Source organism: Aphanomyces astaci (assembly GCF_000520075.1).
Source record: "Aphanomyces astaci strain APO3 unplaced genomic scaffold supercont1.3, whole genome shotgun sequence".
Lineage (NCBI taxonomy): Eukaryota > Oomycota > Saprolegniomycetes > Saprolegniales > Verrucalvaceae > Aphanomyces > Aphanomyces astaci.
Genome location: NW_009798266.1, coordinates 326,465 through 352,174, shown reverse-complemented (window position 1 = coordinate 352,174; position 25,710 = coordinate 326,465). Strand labels below are relative to the sequence as shown.

At 52.1% G+C, this 25,710-nt stretch overlaps 8 protein-coding genes across 14 annotated transcripts; 4 read left to right on the top strand and 4 right to left on the bottom strand.

Moving 5' to 3' along the window:
* Positions 1 to 2,068: 2,068 nt before the first annotated feature.
* On the top strand, positions 2,069 to 4,980 carry H257_01703 (hypothetical protein). The gene is made up of 7 exons (XM_009825030.1): positions 2,069 to 2,540; positions 2,607 to 2,744; positions 2,826 to 3,079; positions 3,434 to 3,514; positions 3,581 to 3,718; positions 3,768 to 3,948; positions 4,147 to 4,980. Exons 1-7 carry the CDS (start codon positions 2,084 to 2,086, stop codon positions 4,326 to 4,328), a joined length of 1,431 nt encoding a protein of 476 aa, XP_009823332.1. The 5' UTR covers positions 2,069 to 2,083; the 3' UTR covers positions 4,329 to 4,980.
* On the bottom strand, positions 4,372 to 4,979 carry H257_01704 (hypothetical protein). Its single transcript, XM_009825031.1, has one exon. It carries the CDS (start codon positions 4,954 to 4,956, stop codon positions 4,411 to 4,413), a length of 546 nt encoding a protein of 181 aa, XP_009823333.1. The 5' UTR covers positions 4,957 to 4,979; the 3' UTR covers positions 4,372 to 4,410.
* Positions 4,981 to 5,089: 109 nt separating the features above from the next.
* Positions 5,090 to 5,611, top strand: H257_01702 (hypothetical protein). The gene has a single exon (XM_009825029.1). The coding sequence runs from the start codon at positions 5,107 to 5,109 to the stop codon at positions 5,551 to 5,553; it is 447 nt and encodes a 148-aa protein (XP_009823331.1). The 5' UTR covers positions 5,090 to 5,106; the 3' UTR covers positions 5,554 to 5,611.
* Positions 5,092 to 10,172, bottom strand: H257_01701 (hypothetical protein). Its single transcript, XM_009825028.1, has 3 exons — positions 10,026 to 10,172; positions 9,533 to 9,977; positions 5,092 to 9,478 (listed from the first exon to the last, which is right to left on the bottom strand). The coding sequence occupies exons 1-3, from the start codon at positions 10,145 to 10,147 to the stop codon at positions 5,621 to 5,623; spliced, it is 4,425 nt and encodes a 1,474-aa protein (XP_009823330.1). The 5' UTR covers positions 10,148 to 10,172; the 3' UTR covers positions 5,092 to 5,620.
* A 1,457-nt stretch (positions 10,173 to 11,629) lies between these two features.
* On the bottom strand, positions 11,630 to 14,255 carry H257_01700 (hypothetical protein). 3 transcript variants are annotated; one of them, XM_009825025.1, is made up of 7 exons: positions 14,096 to 14,255; positions 13,507 to 14,038; positions 12,618 to 13,439; positions 12,418 to 12,543; positions 12,293 to 12,361; positions 12,106 to 12,249; positions 11,630 to 12,034 (listed from the first exon to the last, which is right to left on the bottom strand). In XM_009825025.1, the coding sequence occupies exons 1-7, from the start codon at positions 14,194 to 14,196 to the stop codon at positions 11,723 to 11,725; spliced, it is 2,106 nt and encodes a 701-aa protein (XP_009823327.1). In that variant the 5' UTR covers positions 14,197 to 14,255; the 3' UTR covers positions 11,630 to 11,722. The 3 variants fall into 3 exon arrangements, with proteins under 3 accessions (XP_009823327.1, XP_009823328.1, XP_009823329.1); XM_009825026.1 differs by having other exon boundaries at positions 12,106 to 12,361; XM_009825027.1 differs by having other exon boundaries at positions 11,630 to 12,249.
* A 91-nt stretch (positions 14,256 to 14,346) lies between these two features.
* Positions 14,347 to 20,706, top strand: H257_01698. 2 transcript variants are annotated; one of them, XM_009825021.1, is made up of 5 exons: positions 14,347 to 17,623; positions 17,688 to 17,744; positions 18,204 to 18,311; positions 18,419 to 19,001; positions 19,405 to 20,706. In XM_009825021.1, exons 1-5 carry the CDS (start codon positions 14,387 to 14,389, stop codon positions 19,488 to 19,490), a joined length of 4,071 nt encoding a protein of 1,356 aa, XP_009823323.1. In that variant the 5' UTR covers positions 14,347 to 14,386; the 3' UTR covers positions 19,491 to 20,706. The 2 variants fall into 2 exon arrangements, with proteins under 2 accessions (XP_009823323.1, XP_009823324.1); XM_009825022.1 differs by lacking the exons at positions 18,204 to 18,311; positions 18,419 to 19,001; positions 19,405 to 20,706 and having other exon boundaries at positions 17,688 to 17,875.
* H257_01699 lies at positions 19,489 to 20,684 on the bottom strand. 2 transcript variants are annotated; one of them, XM_009825024.1, is made up of 2 exons: positions 20,340 to 20,684; positions 19,489 to 20,282 (listed from the first exon to the last, which is right to left on the bottom strand). In XM_009825024.1, the coding sequence occupies exons 1-2, from the start codon at positions 20,646 to 20,648 to the stop codon at positions 19,698 to 19,700; spliced, it is 894 nt and encodes a 297-aa protein (XP_009823326.1). In that variant the 5' UTR covers positions 20,649 to 20,684; the 3' UTR covers positions 19,489 to 19,697. The 2 variants fall into 2 exon arrangements, with proteins under 2 accessions (XP_009823326.1, XP_009823325.1); XM_009825023.1 differs by having other exon boundaries at positions 19,489 to 20,684.
* Positions 20,707 to 20,956: 250 nt separating the features above from the next.
* Positions 20,957 to 24,482, top strand: H257_01697 (AGC/GRK/BARK protein kinase). Of its 3 annotated transcripts, none has more exons than XM_009825020.1 (9): positions 20,957 to 21,075; positions 21,150 to 21,521; positions 21,601 to 22,156; positions 22,516 to 22,726; positions 22,815 to 23,014; positions 23,335 to 23,492; positions 23,568 to 23,655; positions 23,961 to 24,154; positions 24,234 to 24,482. In XM_009825020.1, exons 2-9 carry the CDS (start codon positions 21,219 to 21,221, stop codon positions 24,393 to 24,395), a joined length of 1,872 nt encoding a protein of 623 aa, XP_009823322.1. In that variant the 5' UTR covers positions 20,957 to 21,075; positions 21,150 to 21,218; the 3' UTR covers positions 24,396 to 24,482. The 3 variants fall into 3 exon arrangements, with proteins under 3 accessions (XP_009823322.1, XP_009823320.1, XP_009823321.1); XM_009825018.1 differs by having other exon boundaries at positions 23,568 to 23,676; XM_009825019.1 differs by lacking the exon at positions 20,957 to 21,075 and having other exon boundaries at positions 21,086 to 21,521.
* The last annotated feature ends 1,228 nt before the right edge of the window (positions 24,483 to 25,710 follow it).

Here is a 25,710-nt window from a genome sequence, read left to right as displayed (position 1 = left end):
AAGGTATGGCATAGCTTTGAATCATTGGACAGAGCGACGACTACATGTACTGTAGCCTAACTATATCCCTAACGTTATATACATTACTCGGAGTAGGTAATGTTAGTACTGTAGTGATCACGGATGGGAGGTCATGTATGTGGCCATAGCTCCTTCAGTTTCATTGCGTCAAGCACCTTGACATGTTGACGTAAAGCAAGTTATTTGCCAGAATGAAAACGGCAAACAACTTGTTTTACGAAAGTGCCAGTAAAACCACCTTCAACCAACCAAACATCGCATTAGATGAAGTAACTTTAAACAACGCACCCAACCGTTATTCAAGTTACTTTAGACATTATTTAAGCCTGAGAAATTTTTAAACAATGAATTTAACCCTGGAATTGCCAAAAAAGGTGCAAAGCACAATACTTGTTAGATTTTTGTTTTGAATTTTGGTGGGACATCTGTGTATCACGTTACACTCATGGCTTAAATCATCGGTCCAACTCCAGGACCTCTCTATCTTAAAACAAAATATTTTTGTGCAACTGTCTGGCACTACCATACAATACCATAGATATATAGAATGTCAACTGTGGGCGAGTTCACCCACGGTTCTCTGTACTTTTGGCACTTATGGATTTCAGGGGTTTACACTGTTAGCTGTACTACTTACTATTAATAGTTCGAAGTACTGACTGTAAGTTCATGTTGGGACGTTATTATTAATAACTGTCGACGAAGTTTAAAAACTCCAATACTTCGAAGTACTACGTAGTACTTTTTAAACTTCGTAACACGGGTGAAACAATATGCGGGATATAAACAGGGAACACGAAATAAACTGTTTCGTAAAGCCAAAATATGCAATTTTCTGTACTTGGATTATGTATACATATTTTGGTTTTACGAAACATGCTTATCCGGAAGATAATTGCCACAGTGTAGGTCGCCGCCACCAACGAGGCAACTTGCAACACTGGGACGGTGCTGCATGGTGGAGACAGCAGAAAGATATCTCCACCATCCAGTACTACCCCAGCGTCGCCATCCCCGCACTCCTCCAAGCCCAACGCAATAGTGTCAGCCATCAACCATCTCGTTCGACACTGCCGCCAGGTCGAGAAGGATATAAGAATCGTGGTCATGCTCGCGACGCCGGATTGGTGCGGCGTCGCAAGCATGGCCACGATTCTTATGACGTTCTCACTGATCACTTGCATCCGCCTCGACCCCGTCGCTCAATGTGTCCCAGTCCATAGCACTCTCCTCCCACCTTAGTCCGGTCCGAAAACTCAGCTCCAACATTCACGCACGTGCGCTTTGAAGTGTGAATGACATAGTGCTGCAGATCTGACATTTGCAGAACGAGTTGGATGCGCGGTAATCTCCGCGTCAGATCTGCAGCTTTAGATCATTCGCACTTCTAGTATCCAAGTCTATGTCCCTAATGCGGCCGTGTTACCATCAACGACTGCATGTACCCATGTCTTTAGACGTGGCAAACACCACCATGCGACAATGTCGAGTTATCTACGACGATGATTGGCCATCAAACGCATGTGCTGTAGCTTGTAGTAGGTGGTTTGTGGGTTGTGTGTTGAGCCAACATGTAAGGCAAGAAATCATACCGCAACTAAGCTTAAGTTAACGTTATCAATAGAAGTCGAGATGAGTGAGACTTGGTCAAGTGGTTTTCAACGATATGCAAGCCTGTGTTATTGTCGGCACTCATTACACCTAGCTCAAGCACGTATAAGTTATTAAGCAACATACTGGTAGTTCCTGCAGCCCCATGCATTTGTGCCGTGCTTCAATTTCCCTTGTGGCTAAAGGATCTGGGCACAAATTTCTCGCACCAGTGTCAATTTTGAAGTCCTCAAGTTGAGATTGTGTGTATAACTTCAGAATGATGGTTTTAATAAGCTTTTATTGACTATACAAAACTACTGTGTTTCGTGAATTTGTTTCGTAACGTTAGAGGGGTTATTATTATAGAATTCTGGACGTCTCGTAAATAGCCCCTTCTGATTGGTGTAATTCGACACCAATCAGGGACCAGGAATGGTGTATTCCACACACAAGTCGTTGATCGTTCTGGATGAGCTGGGCTCGGACGGTGCTCTTCGCCGTGGCCGCCGTTGGCGTTGCGACGGGCACTGTCCTTGTGTACAGATATGCTACACGAGGTCTTGGAGGAGACCGACCTCAGGACGAGGAAGAGATTCCGCATATTGGCGATACTACCTCCCGACATGAGTCGCAGGCGACATCGCCACCTCCGACAACGCCCTTGCCTTCCGACGAAGTACACACGAGCGCCATTAGCGCCACAGAGAGCGACGAGTCTTTATTGCCGACGACGGACGAGCGATTGGAGATGGATCGACTGGTGGTGCAGGAAAGCAACATGCTGCTGTCGTTGTTTGGGGTCGTGTTCCTTGCGATTGTGGTGGTCGTGGCCAGCGTTGTCGTGTTGACCAGCCACGACATCCCATCCATCATGCACGTCGAAATGTTTCCGCCGCTCTTCTTTGTTGGTGTCGGCATCGTCGCCGGTACGCCGACCAACACAATCATGACACGATCTCCCAACATAACAACTGTCTGTCTTCTTCCTCTAGCGTCGTTGATCCATGCCGTCAACCAGCGCAGCTTGGTGTCGACGTTGCCGCCGCCACTGTTGACCGACAAAGCAACTCCGTGCTATGACGCCAGCACTCCAACCACACCTGGAAGCGGCGACCATCCGTCGACCTCGAGTACATTGCCTTCGGATAACGTTCTGACTTATACCATCAACATCATCATCGCAACAACTCCCTTTGTATGACGTTGTATAGGTGGCAGCAATGGATCACCGTCGTGGGCAGCGAAAGCCCCATCGCCGCGACGGAATGTCACCTTTGAAACCGACGCGGCTGCCGCGTCGCAACCATCATCATCCACCCCCCTTCCTCCCGCGGCGGTAGCCCCTTTGCCGGACCACGCGGCGCTCGTGGCTAAGGCGGATGAGCTGTACACCCAAGGAAAGTTTCAACCTGTCAAGGCGTTCCTGGATGAAAACTTGAAGTATTACCCTCAAAGCATCGACTTGGTACGAACCGTTTACGAGACCTCGTGCGTGCAAGCATCCGATTATATGAAGTTGTTGGCTCATCTTATTTGTATTGCCTTTCTTTTACCCAAAAGTTGGTTGACTTTGTGCTGATTTTTCGCCAATTCTATCAATCGATTCTTTGACTTTTGTATGTCAAGATCGTCCAGTATCACACTAATTTCAGTCGCACACTGCTTTCGGTCGAAGAGCAAATCTGATTGGCCACATGACGAGTGTTGTGGGTTTTGATTGGTCGATATATCGATTGTCTGCCGATTTGGTGTGATTTTGCTCATTCGATTGAGCACACACCCTACTCCAATTTCGAATATATCGACTTATAATATATAGTTGTGGCGAAGTGCGCGTGCGTGTCAAGACATGACGACCGAGACCACGGACGTAGCCGCAACAAAAGCCCTCGTGTTTGAGGTAACAAACACACGATCGTTTGACTTTCCATAATAAAGTCAAGAGAATGACGTGGCAGCATGACAGGGCATGACATTTGCCGAACGCGCGTACGAACTCCGCCCAAACGACGCGATGACCAACAAGTGGATGGGCATCATGCTGAGCTCCGTGGGCAACTACCGCGATACATCCGAAAAGATCAAGGGCGCGTTCAAAATCAAGGTCGGAACAACCTGTCCACGTCGGAATGTCACGAGGACCAATACTGTAGAACTTTATTGAACGGTCGATTGAACTGAATCCGAACGATGCGACGGCGCACAACATTCTCGGCCAATGGTGCCTCGCGTTTGCCAACTTGGGCTGGCTGGAGAAACAAGCTGCGACGATGCTCTTTGGCCGACCGCCCACGGCGACCTACGAGGACGCTGTGCGCCACTTTCATGATGCTGGTATATATATATATATATTAAAGATATATATATATATTAATATATTAAAGAGATATATATATTAATATATTAAAGATATATTAATATATTAAAGATATATATTGATATATTAATATATTAAAGATATATATATATATATATATATATATATATATATATATATACCACGATCGAACAACGGGATGACTCGTCTTGTAGAGCATGTGAGCCCTGGGTTTTGGAAGAAAAACGTGTACTTGCTTGCGGATACGTATGCGAAGATGGGAAATGTGGTTGAAGCCAAGCTATGGCTGGCAAAAGCGGATGCTGTGCCGGTCAAGACGACAGAGGACAAGGAAGTGCAAGCTCAGATTGAAACACTCCGAAATGCGTTAGCGTAGGAATTCCCACGATAATGGATACATGATCGCACCGATAAGACAATTGAGAGTTCATGACGTGGATGGAGTTTGGGTTAAACTACTACCGGCGACGGTTCATGGCACCTCCACCAAGCCGCTGGCCAGCACCTGCGTTGGCAAACGACCGCGACTGCCTCAGCGCTTCCTGCAAATCGGGGTCGTCATCATCGTCATCGTCATCGCTGTCGTCTTCGGGAAGGGGGCCACGGTTGCGGATCTGCTGCTCGAAGTGCTCAGTGGTAAGTTGGCCCGCCAGCCGCTTGGCCTTCGTATTGAACACCGAGTACGCGCTGGGAATGGACACGGCCCGCCCATGCTCGTCAACGATCACGGAGTCTTTCTCTTTGTCCCCAAGGTTGGCCACGATCAAGGTGAATAGCGATGCAATGATGTACAAAGTCACCAAGTCATGTCCTCCGCTCCACACCAACCCCGCCGTCCAGATTGCAAAGTACACAGTGTACTTCAACGTTTGCCATGTCAGAACGCTGCGCAGCTGGGCAAGGGACGGACACAGCGCTTTGATCTCCACCCAAGTCTGTTCGTTTACGCGGAGGAAGGGTGGAATGAACGGCGTCAACGCGGCAACTATGCCGTTGTACCCCATGGTGTGTTGATGATGTTCTGCGCGTGGCACTGTTGATTGGCTAATTCATTGTGGCACAGTAACGTTTTATTGGTTTAAAGTCAGCTCAGAATACTGAGAATCAGCCAATGGGATCATTTTTTGAACCAAGCGCCTTCTACATACAATATCATGAGCGTTGGGCTGGCAGTGACAGGACACTTGGAAGCCGACGGGAAATCCGTGCGGTTCTACGTTGAGATGCAAAGCGACGCTTTCCGCTTCAGCTTGAACGGGCGATACTCGGAACTGCGCCAGCTGCACACGACCCTCCTGCACACACTTCGCGCGCTGGACAAGTCCCTCGTTCTGCCATCGTTCCCGCCCAAGCACGTCCTCGAGGACATGCGCCGTCGAACGAAGATTGCGCAACGAGAAGCAGAACTCTTCGAGTACTACACGCTTGTGGCCACAAACTCCATCGCGGTGGACTGGCTGGCGTCCCAGTATGCCGCTCGATCCAATTTGGCACCAGAGGACAGGGTGAAAGACGGCGTCGAGTTCACACCTCCCCAGGCCCTGAAGCAGCGAAGTTCTCGTCGAAGTCGACGAAGCACCAACCAACCATCGCTGATGTAGTACAGTACTAGCGAAACGATATTAAATATACTAATTTACTGCCCACATGCTACTACTCCTCGGCACGCTAGTCCGCCACGAGCTGCTGCGCGTCTTCTGAGATGCCTTCGTTGTCTGCGTTGTCGTCGTCCAGAAACTCGTCTTCGTATTCGAGCGGCACGTCGGCCGCCAGCCGCCTGTCAGTATCGTCTTCGTCGTCCAAGTGATCCATCACCGATTCGATCAAGTGGCGGTCGGACGTCGAAGGTACGTCGTCTTGGCTTGACGTGTTTGGCGCTTGCGACGGTGTCACATCTTCGTCGTTGGGATACTCGTTATCACGTGGCGTGGGGATGACGTTATACAACGACGTGTCGTCATCGATAACGTCACCAGTGTGGCGACGAGTGGGGTCAGTTTCCACGGGTCGATCCGTAGAAGTTGGCGTAGTGGTCCTGCGTGGGGTGCTATGGCGGAATGCGTGCTGGATTGTACTTGCAGCGTCGTTCAAATTCACCTCTTGCGCGGCCACATAAGCCGATGCAGCGTTGATCGCCTCGCCCCCAGTGTGCACCTTGCCGTTGGCACTTGAGGAAGTCGTTGCTTCAGCCATGTTGTAGTGGGTTGTAAGGCTTGAGGATCCATCGTCGCCGCCTTCGTGGGGGGTATCATAGGATGTCGATGGTTTCTTGGCATCTTGGACTGGACGCCGTGCACCTTCAGCTTGTGGCACATGGTCATCTTGATTCATCGAGTCGTGCTCATCATAGGCTCGAGTAGGATGCGACGAGGACGTTGACGGAATCAATTTGTCGTCGCCGTCTCCAGGCTCAGAGTACACATCGTCGTCCCCGGCAGCTTCTGCTTCTCCAGTGGCATCAGACGCGAGAGACGGCCGTACGAGAGGGTTTTGAATGGCACTGGCCGCTTGGTTCTGTTGGGTCGACAGGTTCATGGGGAAGGTAGACCATGCCTCGGCAGTCGCATCCGTGCTGGGCTGTGTGACTTCACATTCGTCAATCGCCCGAGGCGTGGAAGGAATTGACCGCCTAAACGCGCTTTGAATGGTGGTCGCCGCCGCATGCTTGTCTGCTTCGTAATCCAAGGGGGGGACTGGCGTCGGAGCGTTGCGCTCGTGGCCACTTTGTACCACATCGGAGGGGGCGTCCGCGCCGCCAAGATCTTCATGTACCGATATCAAAGCTGATGTGTCGTTTGAGGGGTGACCATTTCCCCTCACGATCGCATCACGAAATGCTTTCTGAATCGCCGCCGCCGCGGCATGCCGCTTCTCGGTGGGCATTTCCGAAGTTGCTGCGCCTATCTCGATGGTCGACCCGTTAGGTGACACGGCCGAGCCGTCGCTGGAAGCAACATTCGAGTACGGGGTATCATCTGCGACATCGTCGTCGTCGTAGTTGTCGTCATATGTACCCTCGTCATCATGTTGTGCGATTGGTTTCGATCCAGCCATGGACGACCGACGGTATGCCTTTTGAATCGCAGAGGCCGCGGCCGTTTGCTGGGTGGCCTCAGCTTTGATTGGGTGAGGAGAAGCGCCATTCAATTCTGAATCCGATATACTAGGTGAAATTTTGCCCTCGCTTTCAGCGACTTCCGAGTACATATCGTCGTCGTTCACGTCGACGGCCGATGTTGGCGCGGAGGGTGCATTCCCACGGGATGATGCTGCTGACGACGAGTGACGGAATGCGTTTTGGATGGCGGTGGCGGCGACGGTATGTTGCACACTGTACCCCTCTGCAACTTTCGGACTTGGTGTGCGCTTGCCGTGGGGGGAACCTGGCTGAGAATTCTCGTCGTCGTTGTCTTCCTGTCTGGGAGAATCGATTTTCATATCGTTGTGATCGACTAGCGTTGAGTTGGGGATAACATTGAATGCGTCATTGGATGCACTAGGGGTGACCTGGCCTTCGCTCTCGTCTGGTGCTGAGTACCCATCGGAGTTGTTCGACCACATTGCCTCATTGTTTGAAGAAGACGGCACCAACAGGGATTCAGACGCGCTGGGGGTCACCTCCCCATCGCTTTCAGCAGGTTCAAAATACGATTCGTCGTTGGTATTGTCAATACATGGCTCGGCTGTAGCGGTAGTTTCCCCCAAGAATTTGACCACCGACTGACTGGAAGAGTTTTGCATGTTGCTTTCTGCGGGCATTGCGTCCACGATGACAGCTTTACCCCCGCTCTCCACGTGTGTCGCTTGTACTTCTGTGATCTCTAGACTTGCTCTTTCACCTGCTGGACGTTGTTCCGTTGTTGGCCCAGAAACTGCAGTTGTTGTCGTCGTCGTTGACCGACGATACGCTTTTTGGATGACGGACGCAGCTTTGTGCTCTGCCTCGACTGGAATTCTGGTCGGTGCTTCTCTCGAAGTGCTGCTACCCAGCGAAGAGCTTGACAACAACGACTGCGCCACAGCGTCTTGCCCCCCCACCAGTGTATCTTGGAGCTTGTTACGCGACGATTGTCGGTGCTGTTGTTTCTTCTTCGTTTCGCGGTGCAACTCCATCGAGTCTCGTCGGCGCGAGTATACTTTGTAGAGTTTTTGAATCTTCAGCGCGGCAATCTCAGTCAACACGTCCCCTTCTTCGTCGACGTCGTCGTCGTCCTTGTCATTGAGTTTAACAGTCTCGTCACGCCTTTCATCTTGACGAGGTGTTGCCTTTGTCTCAAACGCCATCAGCGCCTCGAAGTCTGCATCGTCCATATCATCGTCATCCGGTGGCGAAGAAATGTCGGCGACAGCAGCGCGGCCTCCGCCGTTTAAAATACGTTCAATGTCGGTCGTGTCTTTTGAATCATCGACGAGCGAGTCGTCGTCGGCCGTTGCGGGGGCTACAACTTGTGGAAGCGAGTTTGAATAGGGATTGTTGGATATTGGGGCTTCCGAGAGAGAAGTTGTACTTGTTTCCAGCTTACTGGACTTCACCGCATCAATTGTTGCGGGGGCTGACATCGTGGACTTTGGCGGCTCAGTGGTGGAGGCCACGGTTAGAATAGCCACAACTGGGACCGTCGGCGCCACCTTGGTCTGCAACATCTCGAGCCCCAATGGTTTCTCCAGAGGGGGAGGCGATGGAATTTCGGGTTCCACCAGCTCCGCCATCATGCATACTGTCAACGGCAAGGGAGGGACAACTGGCGTAACAGACACTGGAGGGGGTGCAGTAGCTTTCGTCACCGTTGGCCTTTTGGCCGAAGTGGGCTTGGGGGAGACGACTACTGCTGTGTGTTCACTCTTCAGAGGGCGTTGCGGTGTCGACAAGGAGCGGCCTGGGGTGCTGATAGGGCGGCTGCGACTTGCAGACAGCGGCCGTCCGGCAGATTTAGATGGCGGGGGTTTTGGAGTCGTCGGGTCGGCCACGACAACCGGACGCGCCGTCGGTTTGTTGGGGGAAACAACCGCGCTGGGTTGTTTGGGCTTGGGTTGGCTCTTGGCTGCGACGGTGATGGCCGCCAGTTCCCGTTCCTTGGCCAAAATGTACGCCTTGAGCACTTTGGTTTCCTTATCCAGCCGCTTCTTGTCGTCGTTGAGGGCTAGCACAACCGTGCGCAGCCGTTTCACGGCCTTTTGAGCCGTGCTTTCTGATCGATCTTCCAGTTGTTTGTAGCACTGGGCTAGTTCTCGGTCCCTGTCCTCGACCTTGGCCTCGGTCAACTTCAATTCCATCGACAGTTGCGCCAAGGTTTCCTCCATTTCCATCACACGTGTGTGTTTGGTGCTGGCCTTGAGATCGTTCACCGTGTCTTCGTACGCGGCCAACGTCGTTGCTTGCTGATCAATCTTTTCCCGCAGTTTTCCCAGCATGTGGTTGTATGCGCGCTCGCGGTTGGCCAATTCGCGCTGGTACGAGTTGTACGAGCCATGTTGGGCGTGCAAGGCCAATGCTTCTTCCAACTTCTTGTCCTTCATCGCTACCACCTAACACCACCAAACACGGTTCAAAGTAATTTCGTAGCAGATGTTGTACTGTACCTGCTCGAGCCGACGACAGCGCGCCGCCATCTTGCTTCGTTTGTCCGCTTCTTGATGCAGCTGAAACTTGAGTGCATGGATGGTGTCTTGCAGGGATTCAGTGTCCCCCTTGTACGTGTTGGAGGAGACGCGCCCCCCGCTAGAGTTACTGCCGAAGGACCCATCGTGAAACAAGTGCTTTTTCACTGGTCGAGTGTCTCGGCCCACGTCGTTGTAGATTTGACGCACGCGATCACTCAAATACTCCTCCGCTCGTTTTCGCCTCAAATCTTGTTTGGTAATCACTGCAGCCTGGTCTGGACTTGCATTGGTGGACTGCGGGGCGCCATAGGTCGTGAGGAGCCTCGTGTGGGCACTGCTGGGGCGGTTCGGACGGGAGTCTACGACTCCGACGCTGCCACTCCCTCGCGAAGGGGGCACTTCGACGCGCGCGGTGGCAGGGCGACTATCACATACCAAATGGTCACAAATACGATGAAATACAGTGACTTGCGTGGGGTCGTAGGTGCTTCTGAGGGTGGGGGATGCCGTGGGGGAGGCGACCTGCGCTTGGGCGATGATGGCCTTTTGCGGATACGCCTGTCGGATGTTGACTTGGCTGCTGCTTCGGCTCATTGCTTGCGGCACCAACCGTAACGACTTCGATGACAAGGTAGTAAGTACCCCAACAGTGTATTTTAAGCAGCGAAACCGTGATGTTTTTCATTCGCATAGTTTAGAATCTATCGTCCATTGAAATCATAATCAACCAAGCAAGCTTGCACACCACCTACATGTACAACATCCGGTCACCGAATCTTCCAGTGTTGTCCAAAGAAAATCCTGCGATGAAGCACGCGAATAGGATTCGTCTATCCAATTCTACTGATTCCACGACAGTCCTACGTTTTATGTACTTTTCGTAATTGAGTTATACTCCTGTAGTATGCGACGTACGTTCATCGCTTCAAGCCCACAACACCTAATAAGCTATCGGCATTGGATATGTCGCATTGCGGGTCGTTATTATTTGACGCTACTGGTAGTACAAATCTTGTCGGGGTGCTGGGCGTCAACACAAATCGTGTATGCCACGCCCCCCAACACTCCCCCCAAACAAGGTGCCACAATAGGTATCCACCAGTACCCTTCGTTGATTGTAAACGCACTCGGCCCCCACCCTGCCAAAAGCGCAAAGACTCGGCACGCTAAGTCGGTTGCTGGATTCACTGCGTACCCTATAACCCACCGCGTTATATTATATCCATACAGTGCAGCTTCGTACCAGTATTGAGCCCAAATGCCATGCCAATGCCGACCACAAGGAGGCCCGTGGCGGTGGGAATTCCCAGTGCATTCATATGGGGATTTGATGGATGTCCGATTGCAAGGACTCCTACGACCAGAAACGCAGCACACAGCACCTACAGTCCGTTCCGCGCAAGCCATTCAGTAACATCAGAAGAAATTCTCCGACAGCACATACCTCGGTGACAAACGCGGACAACAACGTCTCGGTGGTTTGAGGACCAGATACAAAGATACGCCCGGACTTAGCCATGGTAAACTCGGGGTCGTATTGCGTTAACGCCGGATAATACATGAGAAACACGACCCACGCAGCGCAAAATGCCCCGCTCAATTGGCTGAGACAGAACCAAGGGAGCTTGCCCCACGGGAGTTTGCCCAAGACGCAAAACGTAAATGACACGGCCGGGTTCATGTGGGCACCGCTGATGGCACCGCCAACGTGGATACCCAGCATGACAGCAATGCCCCAGCAGAGCGTAATGTGGGTGTAGTTGCCGTGCTGACCGTTCGACAGAGTGACTTGCGCCCCTGACCCCCCTCCAAACCCCATCATAACAAACGTCGAAAAGAATTCCGAAATGCATTCGCGGCCAAGAGGCGTCCGGAGGCGACACCGACGTTGGAGGAACGTGACAAGGGATGGTTCATCTTTGGAGTTTGGCACGATCACATCGGTAGTGTCTGACGAGGACGTCGAGTTCTCTGGACGGAGGGGTTGGTCATCCTTGTCGTCGGGGAACACTTGTGTCATGCTTTCAGCAGCCGTGACGAATGTGGACCACAGCAGCTAAATATAACTCGCTTGGCTCCGTGAAACGCTCGCACTTTGGCTGGCGAGTTTGAGTCCATTATTTCTTACAGTATCTAAGCTCTATTGCTAATTGTAAGCAAAAGCAGCTATCAATCAACCTTTTGTTTGTTCACCAAGCCAGCCACGTCGCCGCCGCCTTCCAGTGGCGTCAGCCAGCGGTCGAGACGGACCTTGGCCAACATAAACACAGCGAACGATGCAATCAAGTAGATGCGAATGTGGTCCAGCAAGTGCAACGTGACCAAGACGTGGCACAACCTGGGGTGGCTTGACGTCGTCGCACAATACGTGGCCCCAACGTCACTCGGCACTGTGACTGTTGGCCATCCAAAATCCTCGATGAATTTCGACAACGACGGGTTCTTCAAGTCCACAGCGGGCAAGTACTCCTTCACGAGCGTCTACGGCATTGTACCGATGAGCTACTGTAGTCCAAACATCCAAACTCTCGGATGATGTCGGATGGTATTACCCGGGTCCACCAAGGCGATGACAAAGAACCATTGGCGCTTGAGTTGGTAGTAGTTGCGTGATTAACTTTCAATTGTGGAAGGTCGCGTGCCCACGACGTGTTCCACCGGGTAAAGTCGTAGTGATACAGCTGCGCACGGACAGCCTACACCTCAACGTTAGAGAGCTGAATGTAGGACGTAGAGTACATTGGGTGGGGTCGCAGTCGAAAACGGGGTTTTAGCCAAATCCAGCGACTGGATGGCTGCAGGCGATCCCTGCAATATGTGGCAAAATGAGTACGCGTCAAGTATTATTGGTGGGTCGCTCGTACATGCAACAACTTGGTGACGAAATGAACAAGCCACGGGTGTTCGCTGTAGTTGCCTTTGGCGGCTGCGGCCATAAGCCAGTCGATCCGGCTTTGATGGGGCGCCACGAAGGTTGGCGCTACATGGATCTACACAGCAGCAAGATAAATCAGAAGATTCCGAAGAATAGTCACTGTAGCATGTTTAAAGTAAACTAACGTACATTGCCAGGCTTGTGGCGAAAGTCCAGGGCGTGCCATGTCTTGCCGTCGTCGGCAGAGCCTTCCAGAATCACTTCTGGCCGCGCCACAATTGCAAACTCGTTGACAAACGTGCCAGGAATCGTGACTTTTTGGATGCCCGTGGCTTTTTTCATACTCCCGTACGCGGACGAGACACGCAGACGCGACGCGACCACCGACGCGGTCTTTATCACGTCTGGCAACGTGTCGGAACACCCAGGGTGCAATTGGGCTACTGGCATGACCAGACCACCAAATACAAGCAGACCAATGACACTGAAGAGCGCGCAATGGCCCGACGCAAACGCCCCGCCGATGCGAAAATGCATCAAGTCCACACATCCAGCATACAGCAACCGCAGGTTTTGCCATACGGCGGCGACGGCGGCCACCCCGAGGGCGCCCCATACCACCCCAGGCACAATGTACTTGAGCGCTTGTTGGGTTTGACCGACACGGAATGCGTATCGAAGACCCGTGGGCTGGTTGTTTTCGTACACGACTTCAAACATCGAGTACGTTGTGATCGTGAGCCCCAAGAAGCCAACCGCAATCGCAGTATACTGCACCGACTTGAATCGGTCCGTCTGTGGGTCGGTGGCCGCAGGCAAGACAGTGTACGCCAATGCAATCGCCAACGCGTTGGAGAAACCATAGTTGCCAGTGAACAAGCTTGAAATGTGTAGCGCAAGGTTGAGGTAGAACACTGGGTAGCGGTGCCACGCCGACGGCGACAGACTGAGCAAGACCAACGGCCCTTGAATGTACAGGGAGGCAGCTGCAAACACGCTGTGCACACCCGGCTACAAGTTGAGCCATCATCAGTGCTAAGTCATATGTAAAACACATCAATCTGTCATAGGCACGTACCGAAAGTTGGTGAGCGTACCAGCTGAGCGGGTTTGGAAGTTCTTGGGTTGCAAAGTGGTAGTCGAGCGCGGTGAGGCCCAGCCACGTGGGACACCCCGAGAGGATCTTGGACACGCTGGTCATGAAGCTGAACTTGACAAAGACGAAGCGGAGCGCCCACAGAACGATCTGAGGTGGCTCAAACAAACTCGAGTTGCCAAACGGTGGGGCCAACCAAATGGCCAAGAATCCGACTTCCAAAAGCAAAGAGTCCCACTGAAAACGAGTGAACGAGCCACCCATCAAAATGACAGATAGATACGACAGCCACATCGCTCCAAATGTTTCCGGGGCGATGAGGATGTTTGCGGCGGCCAAAGTCCCCAAGGCCATCCCCCCCAAACAGAGCAGTTCCATTGCCAGGTCAGGCGTCAAGCCGACACTGTCGTGAAACCACACAAGGCTTGGCACGTGGGCAAACCTGTTTAACGGATGGTCTCCCAAATCTTGCAGAAGTTTCGCCATGAACGGAGCTACAGGCTCTAGCCCATCCCTGGAAGAAAAATGAGATACAGATTGCTTGCGTCAAAGAATGGTTGGTGAGTCGTACGGTCCAAAGAGGCTTTGCACTTGGCTGTACAAAGAGCAAAACGCAATAGCGTAGATAAGGCCCAAGGCTTGCAGGAACACAGTCGACCGAAAGGTCACCATCGTTTCCGACTTGCTTTCCAGTCAACAACTCAAGTTTCGAAATGACCTTTCGAGTGTAGCGTAGTCAATCCAAAATCGAACAACCAGAGTCGAATATTCCGGATATGAAATTCAAATGATCCGGAATTTTCGCGAGTGTGGGAAATATTGGTTTTGTGAGGTTGAGTGAATTCCGTCCAATAACTTATCGATGGGAGTCCCGAGCCGCGCGACCGCTGCGAAGGGGGCTACTCTCGACCATGAGGAGCTAGAAGCGCTCAGCCAAAGCCACAAGGTGCTAGAGCAAGCGTACTCTGTGGACAGCAAGTCGCCTGACCTCGTGGATCAAATTGCCGACCACTCTGAACCAACGTCACACAATTACTTTTTCGAACCGTACACGAACACGGCCGCTGGGTGGCAGGCGCAGCTCGTGCACAAGCAAAAGCTGCTGCCATACCCTGCAGCCATAACGAGCGCATACGACAACATGCGTTCAGGGTCGTTCTCGGGTTTGCTCCAGGAGATCCATCACGCTTGGGTGTCCGTGGACAACGTGTTGTTCCTGTGGGACTACACGCGCGCGGAGCGTTTCGTCGTGTTCGACGGCATCGACCAGACGATCTCGGCCGTGGCGATTGCCAAGCCCATTCCTGGCGTGTTCAAGGCCTTCGTGAAGCATGTGCTGGTCGTGGCCACTGCGAGCGACATGCGGCTCGTGCCCATCTTGTACGAGCACAGCGACCCCGTTAACGGCGCGATTCGACTACAAGCGACCAAACTATGCATCAGCACGGACGACGTCACGGTCAAGAAGATTGTGAGCACGGCAGGCGGCCGCATCTTCTTTGGCGGGTCGGACGGCCACCTCCACGAGTTTGTGTACGACGCGACCGAAGGCATGTTGCACCAGCTCGGGTGGAAGCGAAAATGCCGCAAGGAGACACACACACAGTCACTATCAACGTACATCCCGTCCATCTTTCGATCGCTCACGGGCGCCTTGGCCTCGTCTCACGGCAAAATCGTCGACTTGACCATCGATCCCGAACGCCACATCCTGTACGTGACACAAGAACCTGCCACGATTCACGTGTACGACCTCCTTCCACCCGGGGAGCTCAAGCTCGTGGCCTCCAAGGACATCCACGCCGAAGCCGCGCGGTTCTGCCAGCGCAACCATCGCACGTGGACGTCATGCCCCGAGCCGAGACTGTTCACGACTAACATGACTACGATCTCGTCCGTGTCGGTCGTCGGGCGCGACGAAAGCGCGTCGATTCATGCGGTGGCCGTGAGTTCCACCGGCATCCGGTTCTACCTGTCGACGTTTACGCCGGGGTACTTTTCCAGCTCGTCCAAGCGGCCGACGCACTTGGACATGAGCCACATCCGCCTGCCGCCGCCCATGCTGGCTCTGGACGACGCGCCAGAGTACCATGTGACGGAAGGACTGGCGCCCGCCATCCTCACGGGCAAAAGCCCGGCGTATGTGCACAAGGCGCTGTACCGCAAGGGGGTGTTTATCGCGATCGACGGCGGCCCCGATGCTTTCGACTCGGTCGTCGGCTTGTGTCAGGACCTGACGGCGCGACACACGCAGGACGCATCTAACAAGCGACTCATGCGCGAATCCATTTCGTCTGAAAGCTGCCAGGGCAAGGTCAGTGACGTCCAGGAGCTGGCCCGACAAGCCTCTGCGGTGCACACGGCGCCGGCATCTGCCTCGTCTGGCACGAAACGAACGTTCTCCGACATGCAAGCTAGTTCGTCAGCTAGTTCGTCGACAGAAGAGCCACCGCCGGCCATGCTGAGCGAACTCGTGACGCAGTTCTTCGAGCCATCACGGCATTTCCTTGTGCTCACGAACGCCGGCCTCCACATCTTTGAGAAAATCCGACCCATCGACCACCTCGTGCGTATCTTGCAAGGGTCGCCTATCCCTGGGAAAGACCTTTCGGCCAAGTTGACCCAGTTTGTCAAGTGCTACGGCCGCGCAGAAACGTGCGCCATGCTCTTTGTTGTGGCGACGGGGGAACCTAGTCCGTACACGATGGCGGCGCTGCAGTCGGTGTTTGACTTTGGCGGCCAGCCGGGCGTCGCGCCGTCGGGTGGCACCCCCCCATCGGGAGGTGGCAGCAATACTACCGCTGGCGCAACCAACCGCTTTGTTCTCACAGACGACATGTGCATGTCGTACCACCACGACGGCCTCGTCAAGTTCCTCGCACGCATTCTGCGGCCGTTCTGGACCACAACCGATCACGTTGTCGCAGATGCACTAGATCACGTGCGTGTGGTGTTGTTCCGCCTCCAGTCGATCCTGGCCACACAATACGCCTCGGCCCTTGACCATCCGCTGACGTTGGCGGAACCATCGCGCTTCAACGCAATCACCCGCACACTCAATGCCATGTTGACCGAAGCGAATCCATCGTCGTTACGTGAAGAGAACGCGGTGCGGGCCGAGCAGTTTTCGATCCGATGTTTATATCGGTTTACCGTCCGGGCGCTGGAAGCCACGAGTTTGCTCGTCGCCCAACCCCACACGACGACCCTGTCGTTGGCGTTGCCGGAGCTCGTCACGACGACGGCAGGCGCGGCAGCATGCAAAGTGCTCATCCAAAAGCTCATGGCGGACGCGGGGCACAGCGAGGATCTGGTGCATCAGCTGCGCGACGAGTGCCCGCTGCTGTTTACCGACACGGATGCCGCTGAATGCCACGGGTTCCAAGCGCTCGACGCGGCGGCGACGTGTGTGACGGCCCATGACCAGCAGGTAGTGCTAGCCAAAGCCCTCGAGCATTTCCGGCTGGCGAGTCAATCGTGGACCACCGAAGCCCAGCTATCGGTGCTCGAATCCATCTGCCAAGCATTCTTTGGCCTGGGATACCTCGATGGCATTGTTGAGCTGAGCTTGGCATGCGCGCGCCAGCTGACCAAGCCAGACGTGGCGCCGCTACGACGCATGGCGTACAGCGGCGTTGTGCAGGCGATCCAGTACTTGACCCAGAACGACACAGAGCTTCCGATTTGTGGTGCCACGAGTACGACCTTGTGGACAGACCAGGAAGAACGCGAAGCAGCCATTGGGCGCATACTTGGTCGCGTGCTGGCGTCGTCCGACACGCAGCTGCACTTGATTGTGCTGACGTGGCTGTACGACCACGACCAGAAGAAGCGTCTCGTGACGCTCAAAGGGCCCCGCGTCGAAGCGTTCCTCCAAGCCAAAGACCCAGAGCTACTTGTCAGCCAATACCTCGTCCAAGAGCGGTATGTGGATGCCGCCCATGTGCTGTGGACACGGGCTCAAGACGACCATCGCGCCGTCGACGAACGCGTGGCACTCATGTCTCGAGCGGCGAGCGTGTTGGCGGCGGCGCAGCATCCGGCCGCGCTGAATGCGTTGGCTGAAGTGCGCGAGTCGCTCGATGTGTTGCAACTGCAGGTGCGTCAAACCTGTGATTGGGGTTGACGATGGTGGACCTGACAGTTGAGATATATATTTGTAGCACACCATTTGGAAAACGTTACAGACCCGACAGACCGTCCCAGCATCCGAGTTGCAGGTGCGTTGGATGCTGCATTCCCTTGTCGCATGATCGTTGCTCTTGATCACCGACATTACACCATGTCACAGAGTGACAACTTTGTATGCGTTGTTGGAATGCGTGGTATGTGATGGTGTTTTTGATTGGCTTACCTTGTGGGATATATATATATATATATTGTCCTTTTACCCAAAATGTGGACTGTTGTGCGGATTCACCAACTCTATCGATTCGTTGTACGGACTTTTGTATGTAACAATCATCCAGTTTTTTTCACACTAATTGAAGCCACACACTAATGCGATGTTGCATTCGTCGAAGAGTGGATGATTTGATTGGGTACTTGATTTGTGTTGTGGGTTTTGATTGGTCGTATATCGATTGTCTGCCGATTTGGTTCGTCTGCTCATTCGATTGAGCTCCACCTGACTCGTATTTCGAATCGAAATATATGATAATATATAAATATATATATAGGCATTACAATTCCGCGTCGTGGATGTCTCGACATTATACAACCAGTACGCGTCCAAATACAAGCTGTGGGGAGACTGTTTGCGGATCATTCGATGCTGCCATACCGAGGTACGTCGTCGTCCATTTACCTGGTCGTGCCGAGTTGCTCTAGACTGTTTCGCCTCTAGCTTCAAGCAGGATGGTTAAATAGTTTACTTGATTAATATATGTTGCAGGATGCTAGCACTGTGCAGCACTTGTGGGAGCAACTACTGTTCTCAGTCGTGCCGAAATCTGCCAACAACGTAAGCTTCAACCAGTGGATTGCCACCAAACACCCCGAACAAGATGCCCCTACCACCACCGCCAACTCCCCCTCATCCTCCCCCCAAGTGTTTGAAAGCGCAGTGTGGATCAGCCACGTACAGTCGCAACTGACGCCACTGGGAAAGGAACTCGCGTCGTCCCCCGCGCTCCCCGTTGAGTTTCTTGTCCATGAACTGGAGCACCTGTGGATGTGGTTTATCCAGCTCACGCACTACTCGACGCCCCAGTCGTGGATCTCGTCGTTTTTGCTCGACTGCGGCGTCTCATATGCGCACTTGTTTGGGGTGTACCACAAGCTGTACGATGCCAACGAAGCCCCCCGATGGCGCTTTCACCTCCTTCGCGGCATCCTGGACCTCGTGACTGCGTGGCAGCGCCACGTCCAAGCCGCGCGACCGACCAGCGAGGCCGCGCTCGAGTTTGCCACGGCCACGCCGCTCATGCTCAGTGCATGTGAGGCGTACGTCGTCGACTTGCATGCGCTTGTCGGAGGTGTGTATGCATGCATTGTATATGTATATGGGTTTTTGCTTGTGAGAGATTGTAGGGCGATCTAGTTTGTGTAGCTAATCGTCTGACGTTGATGTTGGTGATGTGCCTATTTTGTTGGATCTGTGACATGGTGCGACTGTTACTACATACATTCCCATATTGAATCGGGACGTTACTACATACATTCCCAGATTGAATTGGGACGGGCAGGCGCATCTTTTGTATGTCTTGGCTTCGAATATACATACACGGCAGTCTTATTCGTTGATCCTTGTTTGACATGTTTGTCGAGTAGTGGGGTTGGTTGAGTATATCTGTATGTTGTGACGGCATGATATATATATATGCAACCATTGTTATATATATATATATATATGGTGACGGGGTGATGTCGTTCGTGTAGATGGCCATGCAGAGAAGCACCAGACAATTGCCCGGTTGCGACAACTCAAAGCGGACGTGGCCACCACGAGATCCAAGTATACGTAAATAAAAATACTAGCAGATCCAAGTATACGTAAATATTACTTGAAGTAATACTACAAGTAGATCCAAGTATACGTAAATATTAATACTAGTTACACAGAGCCGCCACGGCAACTTGCGTTCGTTCCATGTGTGACAGACACGCTCACGGCATTACGTTGCTGATGCAAGTACCATATGCATCTACTACTGTCGTGTGGGAGTAACAAGTCACGGAGACGCCGAAGCCGTCGCCCCACCCCCTGAGGTCGGCGTCTCCCTCTTCGACCCCCGTCCACCGCCTCCTTTGGACGACACCTTGCGCAGCATCTTGGATGGCTTGAGGGTCGTCAAGGTGGCGCTGCTGTTGCCCATGTCACTGGCATTACTGCACACGTCGCTCCAGTCGCTAGTAGTAGTAGTGTAGTTCCCCGAGGGTTTTCGCTTGCTTTGGAGGGCTAGTCGGGCCTCGGCATCTCGTAGTTGCTGGTGGAGTTTATTGTTTTCGTCCTTGAGTTGCTGCACATACTTTATCTTTTGACCGGGGTTGGTATGACCAGCCAGCGTCGCGTTCTCCTTCCACGCTTTCTGCGCAGACAGCAGCGCTGAGTCGCGCTCCTGGCGAAGATGGTCTCGCTCTAGGGTGACTTCTTCGAGGCGAATGTGAAGGGTGTCGAGGTCGATCGCGTTGTCCTTGGCGAGCTGCACGAGCCGCGCGACTTCAGCGTCGCCGAGCTTCGTATGCGACGATGACGCATCTTCTTCGGGGTCGTCCGTGTCGGTATGCTGTTGCTCTTGTAACAATGCGCATTCGGCCTGAAGTTTTTCGTTTTCAGATCGCAGCAGCTGACTTGCTTCAGTCTGGAGCGCTACCTGTTGTTGCAACGACTGGATTTGGTCCATGAGCTCGTCGAACTCGCGCCGCTCCTTGGATTCGCCATCGTCTGTGCCTTCGTCGTCAAAACCGTCAGCGGTTGACGGCGCGCTGCCGCCACCACCGAGGCAGTCGTGGCACAGGCGCTCAGGCTCGTAGCACTCGCGCGTCGCTGCCAGCGTGTACACGAGGACTTCCATATCTCGCTGGACTTTCTCGAGCTGCTTGCGCATAAGAACCACCTCAGGCGTGCTCGTCTGCCGCGCCAGGTCCGCTTGCATTGTTGACAGCGGTGGGACAGATGCCATCGACGAAAATGGAGATTTTTGGGTAGAGCCGCTGGCACTTCGAGTTGTGTGCTGCTTATCCCACGGTAGAAAATATTCGAAGCCGATACAAAGATCAAGACGAATTAGAAATTTCGAATAAAAGTGTTGCTAGAAAGTACCGTGTTTTAGTTCTTATAACGGAGGGTTTGTGAAACCCCTCGAGGTCAACAGTGGGGTGTAAATGTTGGTTGGCACCGTTTGACCGCCATATCGGTTTTGATAATTATGTCCGTGTCGATAAACATTCATATGGTGTATCATACCTCTGGTTACAGTATTCATAGCCGAGCCAACCTCATCTACCTACATCTTGGGTTGTTGCTGTCGGTGTACAGTATCTATTCGTGGCAAAAAGGTGGTTACGAAACTACGAAACCCAAAGTCCAGGCGACAGCACGTGCCACCGGTACAGCATCCTCATCACCGCGTTGTGTGCTCTCGCCGCTTCCACCAGTCCCTCACAGTCTGGTCGTGTCGTAGGCGAAGTGCGTTGGCCGTTCCGAACAGCACACGGTTGTTCGCGACGCTTGGTGGTGTGCCCATTCAACCATGGACGAACTGCAGGATGCCATTCAGGATGCGCAGTACATCGGGGCGATGGCTGACCCGAGGCCGCGGCCGACCGTGCCGTTCCATCAACCAGCGCCACAAGAATTGACCGATTTCACCGACAACTTCGCGAGCCACCATTGGCCGACGATGGAGTCGTATTTATCCCAGCCCCTGGGCCTGTATCTGTTTCGCCGCTACTGCGAAGCCGAAGCCCATGGCATTGAAAAGCTTTTCTTTCTACAGGATGTATACGCGTACCGCCGCATTCCACAGCACAATCGACGGGTGCTTAAGGCCAAGGTGAAGCATACTTGCGATTCAGCTGCCATCTTTATTTCCCCTGGCACGACTGAACGGTTTCTGGTGATACCATGCGTAGGCCATCTATGCCACGTACATCAACCCACAGCAGTCAGCTACGATCTCTTCAGTTACGCAACCACCACCCCACCACACCACCCCCCAAGCAGCTGGAGCGAGCTCTGCCGCCGCCACTGCGACCACACCTGCCAGGACACATCCCCTTCTAGCATCGACCAAGAATCCCGGGGAGACCAACTACGCGTGGAAGCGCGAGTCGTCCATCTCTATGACTACTGCCAAGGAACTGTATTGTACATTCAAGTGCGAGGCTGCCCTCCTCGGCGTGCGCGGCGACCTCACCGAAGAAATCGGCAAGCAGTTAGAAGACGTCAACCTGCAGTCGGGCACGTCGATGCTGCCGCTGACGCTGTTTGACGAGCTCGAAGCGTGCGTCGTGAGTGCTTTGGAGCACCACCAAATGGAAGGATTCAAAGCAAGCTTGTTCTTCAAACGCTTCATGCACTTTTTGTACATTCAGCAGCGCGAGATCGGCGAAGACGACTTTAGTCTGCTGCGGGTGCTCGGGCGCGGGGGGTTTGGGATGGTCAACGGCGCCATCAAGCGCAGTACTGGTAAGATCCTCGTCGTGTAATGTTGCATCCACTATGTTTGGAATGTAAGGTTGGTTGTACGTATATCACTTGTGTAATGTAAAATGTACAGTTTCGTCGTTGGAGTTAGCAATGTATGGCCGATTTTTTCCGAATAATCGCCGGACCTGCGAAATATGATTTTATAAAGTGATTACAACATTCACACTTTTAGCCACTCGTACTGCTTTGCTGGATTTGTTGGTGATGGACTAAAATACATTTCAAATTGGTTGAAAGCTCGATATCTAGAAGTATATGATACTTTTTATACATGCGCGACCACGCCTTACCGTAGCAGTACAGCCCCCGTCGCACCTCTCATCCTGACATGTATATAGGTAAATTGTACGCGATGAAAGCCATGAACAAACGTATCATCAAGAAAAAGCACGCGGAGAAGCTGTGTCTGGCCGAACGCGCCATCTTGACCATGCTCAGCTCGCCCTTTGTCGTGTGCCTCAAGTACGCGTTCCAAACCAAGGAGGATTTGTTTCTTGTGCTGGACCTGCGCACGGGTGGCGACCTCAGCTTTCACTTGAACCGAGGCCGGTAACTACTTGTGGACATCGCCCGTACCGCGTCTTTCTCGTTTCCGACATGGATTCCCGTGATTTGGGTTGTCATATATATACGGTAGGTTCACGGAAGAACAAGTCATGTACTGGTCGGCCCAGATCCTCTTGGGACTACAGCACTTGCACGAAAAGAACATTGTGTACCGCGATTTGAAACCGGAAAACATCCTCCTCGACGACAAAGGCAACTGCAGCATCTCCGACTTGGGGCTGGCCGTCGAAGTCACCCCGTCGCTGTGTGGCCGCTGCGGCACCCGAGGCTGTACGTGTGTGTGTGTTTTTGCATTGAAAAAGCAGCATATATATTGATTGTGCTTTGAGCCAACATTTGAATATTTGCCGTGATTCACCACATCTATTGGTCGATTTTTTTCGTACTGAATTTTGCATGGAACATTTACACGAGTATTTGAAATGATCACCACATTATTCGATGGTTGATTGGCCACTTGATTCGTGTTCTGGCTTTGGATTGGTTTTTTCAATCGATTGCCAGTCGATTTTTAGTTTCACTTCAATTGAGCATTTTCATCCCACGATCCTCCGAATCGACTTGACAATATGACTGTACGTACTGTTTAGATTGGGCGCCAGAAATGCTATTGCGAGACGAAGCAGGCAACCGACTGTGCTACAACCAAGCCGTCGACTGGTGGAGCTACGGGTGTGTCGTGTACGAAATGCTCTATGGCAAGTGTCCATTCCGAACGTCCAAAGCCAAAGCCTTGCACGCGGACAAGGTATGTATTATGTATACACAAATCAATTTATATATATATCCATATTGCTATATATCCATATTGCCGCAAATGTAGCAAAAAGCATACGATATGGCCACGTTGGAACTCACGCCGTCGTACGATGCCAAGTACTTTTCCCCCGAAGCCACCGACTTGCTGCAAAGTACGTTGCTTACTCGATCAGGTTGAATATTTTGCAACATGGAGTTCTGTGATACGCCGCCCACCCACGTTGGCCATCATCTTTCTATGGACGGTATTAGTCGAAGTTTTAGAATTTGTCCTTTTAGCCAAATATTGGACTTTTGTGCTGATTCTTTGCCAAATCTATCGATCGATTGGTCGAAGAGTGAAATTGATTGGCCACTTGATTCGTGTTCTGTGTTTTGATTGGTCGATCTTTGATTGTCTGCCGATTTCGATTGGGCACCAACCACTCCAATTTTGAATCGACTTGACAATATGTAGAGCTGTTGGTTCGGGATCCGACCAAGCGGCTGGGGGCGCGGGGCGCGGACGAGGTGAAAAAGATGAAGTTTTTTGAAAACGTCGATTGGGTCGAGATGGAAAACATGGCTGTGCCGCCGCCGTTCGTGCCCGAGCGCGACATCAACGCTGCGTCGCAGGCCGACATTGGCTTCTTCGACCCTTCCGTGATTCAGGTACATACGAGTTAGACATGCACTTGTGAAAATAAACGGCAAATGTTCATGAGTTCGATGGATCGATCGATGGACATAGGGAGTCAAGTTGTCGGACACGGACCAAGACATGTACAAGGACTGGCTGTTTTGTAGCGCCACGGCGTTCCAGCACGAGATTGTCGAGTTTATGGAGTGGGAGGTCAAGCAAGGGCCGATTACGCTGGTCACGCACACCAACACGTGCTGCAATGTGTCGTAGGCATCGACTATACGGCTAGCGCATCCTAATTTATACAAGTGACTCGAATGCTTGGCCAATAATCTCCGTGTTAGAGTATCTCTCCAATCGTGTTTTTGTTTCTACTCCATAATCCAGAACTTCGATTGTTCCCCCCGGTTTCCCCGGATCGAACCGACGACCTTTGAGTTACGAAACCGATGCTCTACTACTACTGAGCCATTTTCCCTCCCCTTTTAGGAATGACGATTTGGGATGCGGTCGAGATTGGTAATGTTTAATGACATGGCCCATTTTAACAGAACATTATGGAAAGTAACGGAACAGTAATGATGAATCGTGTTAGGGTTTACCTTGGGGTAAAAGGGGGTTATTTGGGATTCCGATGGGGTTCAGGTTTTTTGAGAACCACTTAAAGTCTTTTGGTAATGAAATGGCCCAGTTGAAGTGTAAGGTTTTCGTTCATTCTTGGGCCTGTACATTGTGCTTCAACATGTGGCGGGCGACATGAGATACGACTGTCAATTTGTTTACGGATACTATTAGTTATTGTGATTACTACGTCTGTTACTACATACTACTCTGATCCGAAACGTTTGTCAGGTAGTTTTTCATTTGATTAAAGTATGTGCCATGGCTTTCGAACAACTTGATTTTTGTATGCAACTCCAAGACAACATATTCAAGGCACAAAATTTAATGTATTTTTTTAAGGTTATGCCGACTACTCAATCAAGAGAATTCACCAACGCTTCCATGGTGGACTCCTCGCCCAGACGCTCATGCAAATGAGTTAACGCACTCTCGTAGCAAGATGCATCGAACTCAACATTGTACGATGCAAAGTCAGCAATTGAAGCATCCTTTCTCATATGAGGAAGTTTGTAATCATTGCTTCCAAGCATTTCAATGGACATTTCCAAAACCTTTTGAAGTGTTATGAATGTCTTTGCAACTGTATCTGCCGGTAACTCATAAAACGCACTTTCTACAGCACCAATAAGCTCCTCGATTGAACGAGTTGCCTTTTGGTGCTGAAGACTTTGAATAGAATTTAAAAAAACCTAAATCTAAGACATTAAAGTCTGAACTGTTGGGGGGCTGATTTGCTACAACAATCCCACGCACACCTTTGGCTTGAAGCAGCTCTGTCGTAACGCAACGGTGAGGGCTGGCGTTGTCTTGTTGGAGGAACACGTTACCGCGCCGCACACCACCAGGAAACTAAGCCATAATGGTAGCGACGACCTTGTTCAGAACGACGTCAAAATACACAGTACTGTCCACGGCTCGAGGAACAGTGACAAGGGTGCCCTTGGGGCGGCTCTTGCTTCCA

Excerpts from the sequence above, each read along its gene's own strand:
- H257_01703 (XM_009825030.1), top strand. The coding sequence starts at position 2,084 with ATGAGCTGGGCTCGGACGGTGCTCTTCGCCGTGGCCGCCGTTGGCGTT. Across the intron at positions 2,541-2,606 it reads TGGTGTCGGCATCGTCGCCG|CGTCGTTGATCCATGCCGTC; the intron begins GTACGCCGACCA and ends TTCTTCCTCTAG. Across the intron at positions 3,515-3,580 it reads CAAAAGCCCTCGTGTTTGAG|GGCATGACATTTGCCGAACG; the intron begins GTAACAAACACA and ends GCAGCATGACAG.
- H257_01704 (XM_009825031.1), bottom strand. The coding sequence starts at position 4,956 with ATGGGGTACAACGGCATAGTTGCCGCGTTGACGCCGTTCATTCCACCC.
- H257_01702 (XM_009825029.1), top strand. The coding sequence starts at position 5,107 with ATGAGCGTTGGGCTGGCAGTGACAGGACACTTGGAAGCCGACGGGAAA.
- H257_01701 (XM_009825028.1), bottom strand. The coding sequence starts at position 10,147 with ATGAGCCGAAGCAGCAGCCAAGTCAACATCCGACAGGCGTATCCGCAA. Across the intron at positions 9,978-10,025 it reads AGAAGCACCTACGACCCCAC|TCGCCCTGCCACCGCGCGCG; the intron begins GCAAGTCACTGT and ends GGTATGTGATAG. Across the intron at positions 9,479-9,532 it reads GCTGTCGTCGGCTCGAGCAG|GTGGTAGCGATGAAGGACAA; the intron begins GTACAGTACAAC and ends TGGTGGTGTTAG.
- H257_01700 (XM_009825025.1), bottom strand. The coding sequence starts at position 14,196 with ATGGTGACCTTTCGGTCGACTGTGTTCCTGCAAGCCTTGGGCCTTATC. Across the intron at positions 12,544-12,617 it reads TTCGCCACAAGCCTGGCAAT|ATCCATGTAGCGCCAACCTT; the intron begins GTACGTTAGTTT and ends GCTGCTGTGTAG. Across the intron at positions 12,362-12,417 it reads TCGTCACCAAGTTGTTGCAT|GGATCGCCTGCAGCCATCCA; the intron begins GTACGAGCGACC and ends CACATATTGCAG.
- H257_01698 (XM_009825021.1), top strand. The coding sequence starts at position 14,387 with ATGGGAGTCCCGAGCCGCGCGACCGCTGCGAAGGGGGCTACTCTCGAC. Across the intron at positions 17,624-17,687 it reads TCGATGTGTTGCAACTGCAG|CACACCATTTGGAAAACGTT; the intron begins GTGCGTCAAACC and ends ATATATTTGTAG. Across the intron at positions 17,745-18,203 it reads TCCCAGCATCCGAGTTGCAG|GCATTACAATTCCGCGTCGT; the intron begins GTGCGTTGGATG and ends ATATATATATAG.
- H257_01699 (XM_009825023.1), bottom strand. The coding sequence starts at position 20,648 with ATGGCATCTGTCCCACCGCTGTCAACAATGCAAGCGGACCTGGCGCGG.
- H257_01697 (XM_009825018.1), top strand. The coding sequence starts at position 21,219 with ATGGACGAACTGCAGGATGCCATTCAGGATGCGCAGTACATCGGGGCG. Across the intron at positions 23,677-23,960 it reads TACGTTGCTTACTCGATCAG|AGCTGTTGGTTCGGGATCCG; the intron begins GTTGAATATTTT and ends GACAATATGTAG. Across the intron at positions 24,155-24,233 it reads TCGACCCTTCCGTGATTCAG|GGAGTCAAGTTGTCGGACAC; the intron begins GTACATACGAGT and ends CGATGGACATAG.